At 32.6% G+C, this 13,958-nt stretch overlaps 1 protein-coding gene across 2 annotated transcripts in view; it reads left to right on the top strand.

The window, feature by feature from the left end:
- Positions 1-13,958, top strand: part of LOC141457427 (putative ferric-chelate reductase 1 homolog) — a 43,210-nt gene that overhangs the window by 20,522 nt on the left and 8,730 nt on the right. For both annotated transcript variants that reach the window (XM_074134390.1, XM_074134389.1), the window contains exons 7-12: positions 5,935-6,103; positions 6,583-6,860; positions 6,975-7,076; positions 9,481-9,637; positions 9,974-10,200; positions 13,407-13,653. In XM_074134390.1, the coding sequence (XP_073990491.1) occupies positions 5,935-6,103; positions 6,583-6,860; positions 6,975-7,076; positions 9,481-9,637; positions 9,974-10,200; positions 13,407-13,653 (1,180 nt within the window). The remainder of the gene's footprint in view (positions 1-5,934; positions 6,104-6,582; positions 6,861-6,974; positions 7,077-9,480; positions 9,638-9,973; positions 10,201-13,406; positions 13,654-13,958) is intronic.

Raw genomic sequence — 13,958 nt, 5'->3', positions numbered from 1 at the left:
GAGAGGGACAAACCTAGTCATTTCTGAAGACTTCCCTACGGATGTGAGAGATGAAAGAAAAAAGCTTTATCCGTTTTGGAAGGCGGCCAGAAAACAAAACAAACGAGCATACATGAAGTATAATAAGTTAGTTATTGAGGGTAAGGTATGGAATCTGAATGAGCTCGTCAATAAGTACGGAGAAGATGTCAGTCTCTCATCAGGAAGTGAGTTAGCAGATGATTCAGCAAGTACAGGACTGGAAAATTTATCTGATGGAACGCTAAGAAATTGGTTAACTGAAGGAAAATTAGTTAAGCGGAGGTCAAAGCAAAAGAAAAGAAAGGCAGAGGGATCACCAGGAAAACGGACGCTTTTTCGTCGAATCCAGGAATCTAAAGCCTCAACATCAACTAAGGGAGCCGAACTGGCGAAATGAAAATAATTCTGAACTAGGTAACAATTTTATAACAATTATGGCGTACAATATAGCGGGTCTGAAAAGTAAAGCAGATCTTTTTTTGTTCTTTAATTTACTTAGAAGTTATGATATAATTTTGTTATATGAAACCTTTCTAGAAGAAAATGATATAGCTAGGTATGAGTACTATTTTAAAGATTTTCACATACATGTTATTCCAGCAGTAAGGCAAACTATTTATGGTAGAGCAAAAGGCGGTTCTATATATGGGTTTAAAAGGTCAAATAATATTGCAAAAATATGTAGTTTTATGCACTTAAATAATAATAGTATTAATTGTACAGTAATTAAAATAGAACAAAATGAAATAAATACTATTGTAATCCCAGTTTACATTAATTGCAACGATTGGTCAACTGATTTTGAAAATTTGAAAAATTTATTTTGTGATTTTCAATTGGATAGTAGTTGCATTGTAATAGGTGATTGCAATGTACGGATAGCGGATGCTCAGGTAATACAATCCGAATTAAATTGTTGTAATAATAACGTAGAGTGCGTAGATCAAAAGATAAAATTTTAAATAGAAAAGAAAGAAAATGGTTAGAATTTTGTGAGGATATGGATCTAATAGTTTTGAATGGAAGGACAGAGGGTGATGGGGAGGGAGAATTAACCTTTCTAGGAGCCATGGGTTCGTCCGTAAACGATCTATGTTGTGTCAGTTTCTCAATTTTGCCTTTAATTGAAAATTTTGTAGTTTTGGACGAGGTATATTCTGATCACTGCCCTATTACTCTCAAAATTAATCTATACAATAAATCTGTAAATGAATTAGCAACTATTCCTCTTCTGCCTAAATTAATTTGGACTCAAAATGATAACTTAAAATATAAGGAGAGGTTGGATAAGGAGTTAAATAAAACTGTCGATTTAGATGGGGACTCGCAGGAATCAATAATTACACTTTTGGATTGTATTAAGAGAGCGGCTTTCGTAACAAATAATACTTCTCATAAGCCTTTGTGTAAAAAACAGGATTGGTATGACTGGAATTGTTTTGAAGAAAGAAAAAAATTGTTCCGTTTGCTTAAGGTATTCCGGAAAACTAATAGTATTGCAATAAAAAGAATGTATTTAGTTAGTCAAAATAATTATAAAAAATTGTGTAAATCTAAACAGTTGGATTACTATAATTCTATAACAGAAAAATTTGAAAACATTAAAGACTCTAAACAATATTGGGATGCAGTCAAAATATTTAAAAAACAAAATCATTTATATAATATTAATATAGATTTGGATCAATTTAAAATCTTTTTTGAAAATTTATACAATCCTATAGTAACCGCGCCCGCTGTACTTTATGCAGAACCATATTTAACTGATGTTGATCTAGATGGAGATTTTACAATCCCAGAATTACATTTAGTCTTGAATAAAGCAAAAAATGGGGAGGCACCTGGCATAAACAGAATACCGTACGAATTTTTCAAGAACGCGTCTGAAAATTTTCTGAAAAGGCTTGTGGGTACGTTTAATAAAATTTACGATTCAGGGAAAATTCCTCCAAATTTTAAAGATGCCATGATATTCCCTTTACATAAAAAAGGAGATTCAAGTCTAGTGTCAAACTACAGGGGTATCTCTTTTATTGACGTTGAAGCTAAGCTTTTTACCGGTTTATTGTTGAATCGACTAACTAATTGGCTTCTTAAGCATCAAATTATTTCTGAATTCCAAGCAGGGTTTAGAAAAACATATTCAACTATAGACAATATTTTTAGTCTGGTAAATGTGACAGAGTTAAAATTGGAAGAAAAAAGTACAAAAAAGGTTTATCTATTTTTTATTGATTTCAAATCTGCTTTTGATTCTGTACCTAGACATTTGTTATTTTATAAATTAGCGATGATAGGTTTATCTTATAAATTTATTGGAATAATAAGAAATTTATATGATGGCACTCGTGCAGCGGTGTGGGGTGAACAAGGTGTCTCGGATTTTTTCTCTACCCTTTCAGGTGTTAAACAAGGTTGTCTCCTCTCCCCAACACTCTTTTCAATTTATATAAATGATTTGCCTGACTTTCTGGAAGGTGGAGTGCTTTTAGGAGATCTCAACATTCGTATACTATTGTATGCGGATGATATTGTACTGATTGCCGACAAGCCGGAGATTTTACAGCAAATGATTAATTCATTAAGTAGTTACTGCCAAGATTGGGGTTTATGTGTGAATTTGGAAAAATCAAAAATTTTAATTTGCAGAAAGAAAGGCGGAAGATTAGCAAAGAATGAACGGTGGTTTTTTGAAGGTCAAGAAATAGAAATCGTTAAAAAATATAAATACTTAGTTCAGTTAACGCCTTCACTTTCCTTCGTTCCACATTTAAAAGAAAAATTAGGTGTAGCTAAATTTGGCCTGAATAGTACTTGGTCTAGATTGCTGTCTAATTCCAAAGTTCCACTAGATTGTAAATACAAATTATTTTATGCAACTTCGCGATGTGTATTATGTTATGCGGCACAGGTGTGGGGCTATAAAAAATATGAACATTCAGAAAGGCTTCAAAGATTTTTTGTCAAAAAGTTATTTCACCTCCCTCCTAATACTGCTAATTATGTATTAAATTTAGAATTAAATCTTTGTAGTATGTATGCTTACACTTTGCAATTACATTTTAAATATTTAATAAAGATAATGAAATTACCAGAGGGAAGGTTGCCTAAAATGATAGCTGAGATAGTTATTACGAGAAATACGTTATGGTATGAAACACTGAAAAATTTATGTACTCATTTTGACATACCTTTTATAAAACTTAATAATAATTCTGTGATTGCTTGGGAAGGAAAATTAAATGCAATAGTGAGTAAATTAGGGATAGAGGAAATGATAACTGCACAGTCAAAAGCAAGAAATGGTATCCACCATAAAGTCTATCCAAAATTGACTTACTATCCAGATTATTTTTCAAATAGGCAATTCGGCGACATAGAATTGATATTAAAAGCCAGAACGGAGACATTGTGTTTAAACTATCGACCTTTTAAACCTGATACCAGCCATTTATGTACACTGTGCAACCTTAATCAAGTGGAGGATATAGTACACTTTGTTTCCGTATGTCCTATTTTAACTCCATACCGTTTAAAGTATTTTAATAAAAAAAACCTTACTGAAAATGATTTGTATGTAATATTAAACGGTTGGAATTGGAATAATTTATGCAATTACTTAAAAGAGGCCTTACATTATAGAAGATTAATAATTAATGAATTTAATTGTGATTAAAATGTTTTATTTAGTTAATTTTTTACCCAATAGTGGATTATTTTATTTTTTTCCAAAATGTGTTGTATTTATGTTGTATTGTATATAAACGAAACTCAACTCTGCGGACGGAGTACGCTCCATGCACTTGAGTGTTATTATTATTTTTATTTCTGTACTGTAATTTATGTATATAATTGAAATTAAATAAACACTTATTATTATTATTATTATTACTACAACGGCGCTAATGACCAAGCTGTCGATGCGCCGAAAAAAAGAAGAAACAATAGTAACAATTATATTAGTTATAATAATAGTAATAAGAGCAATATTTTTTTTAAATGGGACTAAGGGGTATAAAAATATTATTAATAATAGTTTTAGAGAAGGCCTTAATTGCGTGGGGCAAATTCCCCTCCTTATGAGGCACAGCGTCGAGATTTCCTAATTGTATCAATTGCATTGAGAAATCTTACTTCTTTAGTCTAAATAGTTTATCAGAATCGGGCTATGACTGAATAATGTTTGAGCGGATTCAACATATGTGAAGCAAACGTTAGGTATGTACAGCATTTCTTCCATCAACACCTAAAAGACAAATCTATACAGACAACTTCAAATCAAATAACTGGCAATCTAATTCTAAAAATCGGTAATTCCTAAAAATGAAAATTAGATACAATTGCAATCACTTAGCAGGAGCAAGAGCAGAATGACACTTTAACGTTACATACTTTAATGTTTCTCTTCTTCCTGCCAAATTTTACCGAAATTGGGCCAAGATTTATTGTTGTATTGTTGTTGTTGTTGTAATATTGTTAAATTACAGTTATACAGGAGAATTTTTCCCAACATTTTAAGATCTAAATAACTGGTGGAGCTAATTCCTTTCCTGTAGAATGTATAACATCGAAACCCCCAAATTAAATATCTACTCAAAATTTCGAGTTGAATGGCAAATCATTCATGTAAATCGTTTCATACGACGATAATTCAAACGATTGCAGTACACCTTCTTAGAAGGTTTAAGAACATGAGATAATAACACATATAGAAGCTTTATCCACTCGTATGAGCTAAATTTGATCAAAATCGGTTTAAGATTAATAGAGGTATTAGTATTAATTGTTACTCACGAGGAGGCGAACTCCCCGCCTGAAGATGCACAGCGTCAAAACCTCTAAACTGAAAATCTACATAAACTTTGAAAAAAATGACGCTTCATTCACGAAAATCGGTTGACGCGTCTATAATTTGAAATGAATGCAACACTTCCCCTTAGTAGGTGTAAGATCAAAACATCGTTTTAATGTTATGTACGGGAGTCCTAACCCTTACATCCTGCCAAATTTCATCTCAATCGGGCTGAGATTTCTAAAGTTATTAGTAATAATTTTGAAGGGGGCTTTCATACATGGGGCTAACTCCTCTCCCATTCGATGTACAACGTCGAGATCCCCAAAAGGCCCATCTACATGAAATTCCGAATCGAATGACACCTCATTCATGAGAATCGGTTCGCGCGTTTAGGCGTTACGTTGTTTACAAAAAAGTTAACAAGAAGAACAAGAACCAGAACATTTTCTGAAAACGCCGTTTTTGCCCATTTTCGGCTATGTTTTTCTCAAAATCTATTAGATCTGGGTTGTTACTGAAAATTACAGTTATACAGGAGAATTTTTCCCAACATTTTAATGAAATTTTGGGAATTTTATCTTTTATAGAAAGAGAAAGAGAGAAAAAAAATGTCAAACTTGGGTGTTTTTTAACGTTACGCTTTTTCGTACAGTTTTTGACGATCAACTGTGTAATATTATTATTATTATTATTATTATTATTATTATTGCAATCATATCGTATTTGCAGTTTATATTCTCTCTGCCTTTTTAGGAAGAAGAACTGCAAGTTCAGATAATTTTTCTTTCCCCTCTTTAGATGAAGTTATTGTCATGATAGCTTAATTTCTCTTACATCCCTCAAGAGGAAGTGTTATCACAATTTATCTTACCGCCCTTACTGGAAGGTGCTGTAATTGCAGTTTTTTCTATTGTCCCTCTTCATGGGATGTAATTATTTATCGCTTTATCCTACATTTCTCTCAGTCGCCATCTTCTTCCCACCAATTTAATACACTCCTTCACGATTTCCTTTTAATATAACAAGAGAATATAATAAATTAATATTAAATTTTAAATATTGATTTACAAATAATATAGCTAGAACAACAATCTTATCAACTTTATTTAATTGCACAGGAAAGGGACAATCTCAAATTAATTACTGGAGAATACACAAATGGCAATATATACTGTTCAGTGAAATTACCTGCTGAAGAAATAAAGATTGAAAATGTTGTAATGGATGTCAATAAAAATAGATACTACATCTTGTTGGCAGCCGGAAGAGAGGTCAAGTTGCAGGAAGGTTAGTAATTAATATGTTATAATCTATTATTTCAATCAAATAGAATCGGGAATTCCAGGCGAGAGAGATGAATGTAGGTCACAAGAGGGCTTTTTTGCCTCCAGAGTAAAACTTAAATTAATGAGTTGTTTGGAAAATGAGTACTATATTTTCTTTATTACGTTAAACTAAAAGGCCTGTCACTTGTATTTAAAAGATTTTCACAGGAAAATTGAATTTTTATGGGAAACTTCCATCTGAAGCATCCTTCTACGCCCAAATGCAATGTACTAGTTTACTAGCTATTAGTTACTAAAATTAAAGGATTTTAAAAATATTGCTGAAAATCCAAAATTGAAAAAATACTCCAAAGATTTTCTTACAACAGGATTCCAAACAATTAAATAGTTATCTACATCTTGAAGTTCCATAAAATTACACATTTACGTGTAACAATGGTTCAAACCATTATATCATTTGTTTTTTAAATTGTGTTTTAGGATCATCAAAAACCATTGGCGCAGGGTTTCATGATGTTGGTTACCTAGCTTCTAGAAATCATCTTATGATGCACATTCACCCGGATAAACCATTCGACCCCTTCTACGACGGTTGTAATACAGAAATGACTTGTTTTGGATTTCCTGATAATTGTGTACAAGGAAGAAATTGTAAACTGGTTGTTTCTGTATTAACCCAAGGCACTAACTATCGCTTCCGTTTGAAAGGTGAATCAACTGGCTATATTGCAGTAGGTCTTTCACATGATGATAAAATGGTAAATTATTTGCAAATTGCTGTTTTTTTTTGTTAAAATTCTTACTGAAATCAAGTATTCATGTAATCAAGTTTCACGTCTTAGGCCAGTAAATTATTTCGTCTTCGTATTTAGGGTGAAGACAGTGTAATGGAATGCGTGAACACTGGAAGGAATGTGACTGCCTACTTGTCCTGGAATAAACCTGGAGCAAAAGCCAACACTAGGGAAGGAATTGTGTGTAAACATTTCAAGATTTTTGTTTTTGTGTTTACTGAAAGTGTGACCTCAGTTTAACAACTTAATCCATACAAATAAAAAGAAGCTTTTTGCTCGGAAGGAGCGAGAATCTTACTCGTGGAAAGATTGGGCTCTATTAGCTTACCAATGTTGGCGATCACTTAAAGAAGAAAAGAAAGTGCTATATCCCTAAGATATATTATTTATTTAATAAAGGTACCCTTATACAACTGTCCTACCGGACAGTTTTAATATAATTTACATCACGGTTTAAAATTAAATGGTTACTTTTATTTTAAAAAGTTACTGATCCTTTTTAAACATGTGTGTGTAACCGTCGTAACTCAAAAACAAAAAATTGCGGAAAGTTCAGCTTAGGTGCCGACAGAGGATAAGGTTCTGATCAAAATCGGTCTACCGGAGACTTCATTTTTCAAAACAGATTTCCAATTTTTTCGCATTTTTCTCACAAATGGCTCCTTTTTTTAAACACGATATGCTCATTCCTTATGTAGAGCTGTAACTTTTAATAAAAACATTTTTTAAGGACGATTCGATTAAGGGCTCTTCTAGGAGTCAGGGGTGGTTAGGCTTTTCTCTAAAGTGCCATTACTATTCATTGTTTTGTCTGACCACTTACACAAAAAGAATCAAATCAGACCGAATTCCATGTTTTTTTGAAATTGGCTTTCGGAAGTACCATTAAACCGAAAACATTTTTCACTATTTAGACCATTGTTTGAAGAAAAATTTTGAGTTAAAACTGTGAGAGCAGTAGTAAAGAAAATCGTGCGAGTGGTCACGCCAAATTATTTCATTTATTCTTTATGGTCCAGAAGATCACAGACGAATGCATATTCTCTCTCTTCAATAATTTCATATTTCTTTCTTTCAATGATTTAATATTATTGCAATTGACTGATGGCGTTGCGGTTTCTACAACCCAATCAATTTGGGTAGCATCCCATTTATTGCTCATTTTTACAACAGAAAGTAGAGGCTTATTGTAGGGCTCAAAAATATTGTTATACAATATTTTCGGAAAACAAAAATATTGCTTTTATTACATATTACAACACTTTTTTAGCCCACAATGTAGTTTGTCCGTAACTCAATCTTTATTGCGCATTAAACGATGTTTTACCCACGAATAAATTAAATCAATACTTTAATGAAAAATAAAAAATGTATAGGTCTCAGCTTCAGCACAAGCCTAGATCAAATTCTCTAAGAGGCTACCGTTCTGAAAGTTAGCGTTTAGTAGTCTTTAGACAGGTAGGTCTCCGCTAGAAAATACTCGCTGGTATTGAAAATGGAAAAATCTAACCAAGTTCACTGATATTTTCAAGCTTGCGCAATTCGTTTTTGATTCCATTCTTTCGATCGTTTTTATTAGTGCATAATTGTTTAAGTTTGCCTATCATGTAAAAGAGTTGCAATCAGGTACGAAATCAAAATGTAATCTAAGTGAATTATTTTATTGTGAATACGTACTGTCTGTGTAAGAGATTATGATAAAACAAAACTGTAACAGACTTTCTAACGCAACATTCGTCTTTCTTCACTCATATAATCTGAAAGTAGTGATAATTGAAACAAAACAGTAAGCGCCTAATCATTATTTAAGAAAGCTTGATAGAAGATTTACATGTCATTGCTAAAAACAGTTACACTTAGTATTTGTGAAAATTTCTTTTGTGGTACCAATACGGTTAATAATAGCATATCTCCTATTCGATTTCACGCAAGTTTCTGCAACTTTATTTGGAATTTACTAGTAGGGACGTCAATTATACTTAAGACACAAGATGGTATACTAAAAATTATAACTGAATAAATCCGCAAACCGGGTAGTCACTTTGTTAGAAGCAATTTTTTTGAGACTTATTTGAAAATGAATTTTAGCTGAAGAGACTCTATGGAATAGTTGAATAGTAGAATAATATCTATCTAAAAATTACTGGAAAAACACAGTAGTAGTCACCGTGAAATCAGGTAGTTAGTCGTAAAGGTCGTCTGAAAAAAATGGATGTTATTAGTTTATTCTAGTCATCCTGCAGGGTGTAATATATTGACATCATTTAAACTTGTGACATGTTGAGATGGGGAAGTTAATGAAATTTCTTTAGTGGAAAAATATCGTACTTTTTCCTAGGTACAAGGAATAATAATAATCTAAAGACTATTATTTGTAGAGTTTTCTTACAACAGCACGATAATATTTAATGCCATGTTTAGGTGGGGTTTATGTGAGTATATTTTTGCTGGTGGGTCACATCACTCCTATTTTAGATTATATATTATCTCAGAGTACAGAAAAAAAAAAATAATAATACAGATGAAATAATCTACATATTTGCAAATAATTTTATTTAGAAAATTTCTTTTTTTATTTTTACAGAGCCAAATTGGAATAAACCTAATAAGCGGCAATATTTCCAATGGTGTAATGTTTTGCGAATTTACCCGTGAAAGTATGACTACTATTGAGCAAAATACTTACAATTTAGGCAATGACAGATATGTGTTGCTGCTTGCATCCGGGTCTTCATTGAAAGGTCAGTACTTTGTGCAAAGAATAGCAGTTGAAAAAAAGTAAAATGTGAGAGGAAACTTTCTGAGTTTTTACTGAAAGTACATGCTTTGAGGTCTCTTGAATATGAAAGAATTTTTGTAGCAAATGATTTACGCGCTTGTGTGAATATGAAAACCGAAGAAACTCAAAACGTTTAGTATTTTATTTAGATATTTTTTCACTTTGATAGTCTTCAAATCCACCAATCGGTAAGCCACTTGTTCATATCACATAGTTATTTAGTGGAGAAAAAATATATTATTTTGGGCTCCCTATACTTTTACTTATAGGTTCTGTTTGACATTAATTTATGTTGCAGCAAATGGAGTCGGTTTCCACGATTTAGTGTTTACAGCTAGCGGTGAGAAGAGATTCCTCTCAGATGTGCGATCACTGAAGACGGCTGATAAATTATTGGTAAGGTTACATGGCGCTTTCATGATAGCTGCATGGATTGGGACTGCCAGTATTGGCATAGTTCTAGCCAGATACTTTAAGCAAACATGGGTGGAAAGTTCACTGTGTGCCAAAGATTTATGGTTTGCAGTAAGTAATTTATTATTTATTTTAGTATTGGATAAAAATAAATTAACTTCTATTCTTCAAACAAAGAATCTTTTTCGATCTCCCTTTGTTTATTTAACCTTTACAATTTTAAAGTTGTAAATATTGACATTTTGAATCTCTTTTTTAATTTAATATTAGATTATTTGGTAAATCTTCACAATAGCCCACGGAGGTGTGGCCTAATATCAAAGTGATTTTGATTTGCTGTTACCATGTAACCCGCCATATTCAAATATAAATGTAAAATATTTATTATTGGTATTATTTTATATTTACATTTAAATGAGGCCGGGTTACATTTTAATAGCTAATCAAAATCACTTCGAATTATTACTTCAAGATTGATAATTTTATTTAAAGTTTTTTTGTGGAGGGCTTCGCCCCACACCCCTCCCCATTAGTTAACGCCTAATTTTATTGCATTCCGCAAACCAGTTGAGATACATGATTCATAACAATTATTATAAAGGAAAGAAACAAAAATAACTTACCTTAATCATGACAATCACTGTAACATGGGTTGTAAAGTTTTGAAACTCCCTCCAAAAAAGTTTTCATAAGGTCACCCCTGAAAGACTGACTCCTTTGACACATATATTCCCCTAAGTAGGAGTCAAACTGGCTAGTAGCGGTCCTTCGTGGCAGGTGCCTTTTTATTAAACTCCATGGGCCCTCAATTGCATTAGTGTGCACACCAGTTTCAGGGTCTAGTAAAATTTAGGGGATGGTTCACTTTCAAATGTTGAAATTCTCCATCTTGCAGACTGTCATATGATTTCCAACAGTCCGAGTAACTTGTAGATCCCGGCAGTAATAATAATAATAATAATAATAATAATAATAGTAATAAAGGGAAGGGATTAGCTATGAGGTTAGCATACTGGACTCCCACGCGGAGGTCCCGGGTTCGAATCCAGCAGCTGACCCTTAGATTTTCTCTTCCTAGAAGCTTCTTACAGCTCACTGTCCGGTGGTGGACAGTGTTGTCTGTAACGAGAGAACACTGTCCGGAGGCCGGCAGTGCACTGGAAAAAGCTCCGGGCGCTAATAACCTCAGCTGTTGATGCGCCAAAAAAAAAAAAAAAATATTATAAGAATAAGAATAAAAAAAATGATAATAATAAGAATAATAATAATCGTACATTTTTTTTTTTTAAATTTTGCATATAATACATTTTTAGAACAAATAAATGAAATAAAATGAAATTGCGAAAATAAGATAAATAAGTGAATTGATATTATACTCCTTTTGAAAACAAATAATTCAAAGATAAATGAGTAAATATATAAGTAGCTCCAAATAAATTAAAAGTACACGTTTCAAGAATAAAGAAAAGTAAATAAATAAAATAAAATGAAATCTCTCAAAATAAATATAAGGCAAATCTTTTGATTACAGCCAACATATAAAATGCTATAGATTTTAGTTTATTAAAAAACACAATTTCGGAATGCGATGGTTGAGAGGGCAAATGAGTCCAGATTCCATTATCTATATAAAGATCTTATGCTGGATCCAGGAGGCAGGCGCTACATAAGTGATGTAAATAACTTGAACTTCATAAGAGTGATCTTTAAATTACGTGGGCAATTAATCTCTCTTAATAACAATGTAATTAGATTAGAGCAACAGAGACTATGTGCCCTGTGTAATAGAGAAGAACAGGAGGATTTGTATCACTATGTAGGTGTCTGTCCAGTACTGACCGAATATAGAATAAAATGGCTGGGGAAAAAGTATCTAACTCTTTCCGAAGTCATATTCCTGTTGAATGGTGGAGGATGGAAACAGTTATTTTATTACCACATTACCGCTTATAAGTATCGGGCCTTTCTCATTGCTGAATACAACAGCTAATAAATCAAGAAATATTACGTTTTAGTTGAATTTTGCCTATTTTTTGTTATTATTATTATTTTTTATTTTATCAGTTATGTAAATATAGCAGCAACTCTAGGCTGACGGTAATTACCAAGCCGAAAATGCTTTTGTTTTTTAGTAGCTTTTTAATTTGTAATATGATTGTACAAATATTTATCCAATAAAGCTATTCTATTCTATATTCTATATTTAGTTTATTAAAATCGGAGATCATTAACAAATTGACAGTATTTTCTTCCTCGCTAGATCCCGGCAGTATAAAAGTCATAGTAAGGTACCATTATCTCTCTCTACTTTCAACGACCCTAAAAAACATTAATTCGATCCCTTCTCCATACCACCAGACACCCATCTACCATTCACGTGTTTTCCTCTAATATACCTCCTTTTGCCCAGCTTGCTCTCATCATTTCAACAATCTTTCCAAATACACCAAGCATACTACTCTCATTCAAAACTATTTCCATGCACACCTTTCTATAAAAACTTTGCCCATATTACTCCAACGTTCACAAAACCCGAATTCCAAACGCACATCACTGTGTGCATAAAAACAAAAGACTGTCATCAAAAGAACATCTGTAATAGCAATTTTTACTCATTTTGAACCACGAACCCTTACATAAGCACTTCTTGCCACCTGATGAGCAGGGGTCGAATAGACTCGACACTGCCATTCTTACTTGTCTATCGCACGGTTTTGTTTAATCAATTTCATTTCCATTTCGAACTATGGACATACATATCTATTAATAATTAAACCTTTATCCATACAAAATTTCAAAACATTCATATGTCCATCCTCACTCACACTACATTCATGCTTTAGCACAAATAAAAACTGTAAATTAATATTGCTAATGACAAATGAAGTTAAAAAAAGACACCAAAGATAAGGCTCGGCGGGGACTAAATTGAAAATAAATAGTGTTAGGAAGTATTGTGGCGGGAACTTTTAGTAGCTTTTTGCATCTTACTTAATAATAGTCGTGGCACAGTTTATTGACTGATTGATCCGCCCAATACCTTATTATCGGGATGATTGGGGTTTATTGGCTATTACTGAGCTGGCCCCACCCACTTAAATGAGATTTTCTGCAAAAACTATAGCAAAAAAAAACCCGAAATATGAGCTGATTGCTCATTAGAACTAATTTCTCGCAATTTATTTGCATGTATTTCGGGAGGCTATAAAACACCATTAGGTAGTACAATAGTTTGGAGACATCTCCTTAACTCTCCAGAACAGTTACCGCTCCCATATCCTGTTTTACTTTTAATGCTAAATGATTTGTTGTTATAGTGGCATCGTTTCTTCATGCTGTTTACTTGGTGTTTGACGATAACAGCCTGTGTGCTAATATTTGTTGACGTCGGCGGTTGGGTGTCCGAAGGAAGTCAGAAACATGCAATACTTGGTGTGGTTACTATTGTTCTCTGTTTCATTCAACCAATTGGTGCTCTATTCAGGCCTCACCCTTCAGCTAGAAAAAGGCCAATCTTTAATTGGTTGCATTGGTTTATTGGCAATGCTGCGCACATTGTTTCTAGTGAGTTTCTTCTTTTAATTAATTAAATAGGGAAGGGTTAGGCTGAGAGGTAGCTTGCTGCACTGGTGCGCCTGGGGTTTCCTTTTTAATTCAATTCTGTAGAATTTGAAAACCAACCTTTTCTCTTCAAAATTAAACTAAAATTTAGTGGCAAAACGTTTAAAATGCATATAAAAAAGGAGGTAATTAAACTAAAATTTTGAATGTTGTCTAGCTGACTATTATTTTAAAACTTTAAATTAGTGACGTTAATAGTTCGTTTTGAAAGTGAAAGTATTTTTTTTTTTAAACAATTTGAATTGGAT

Source organism: Rhodnius prolixus, unplaced genomic scaffold (genome assembly GCF_049639745.1).
Source record: "Rhodnius prolixus isolate KJV_2025 unplaced genomic scaffold, Rpr scaffold_16, whole genome shotgun sequence".
NCBI lineage: Eukaryota > Metazoa > Arthropoda > Insecta > Hemiptera > Reduviidae > Rhodnius > Rhodnius prolixus.
The sequence above is the reverse complement of the archived record's forward strand: the minus strand, read 5'-3'. Positions and strand labels throughout refer to the sequence as shown.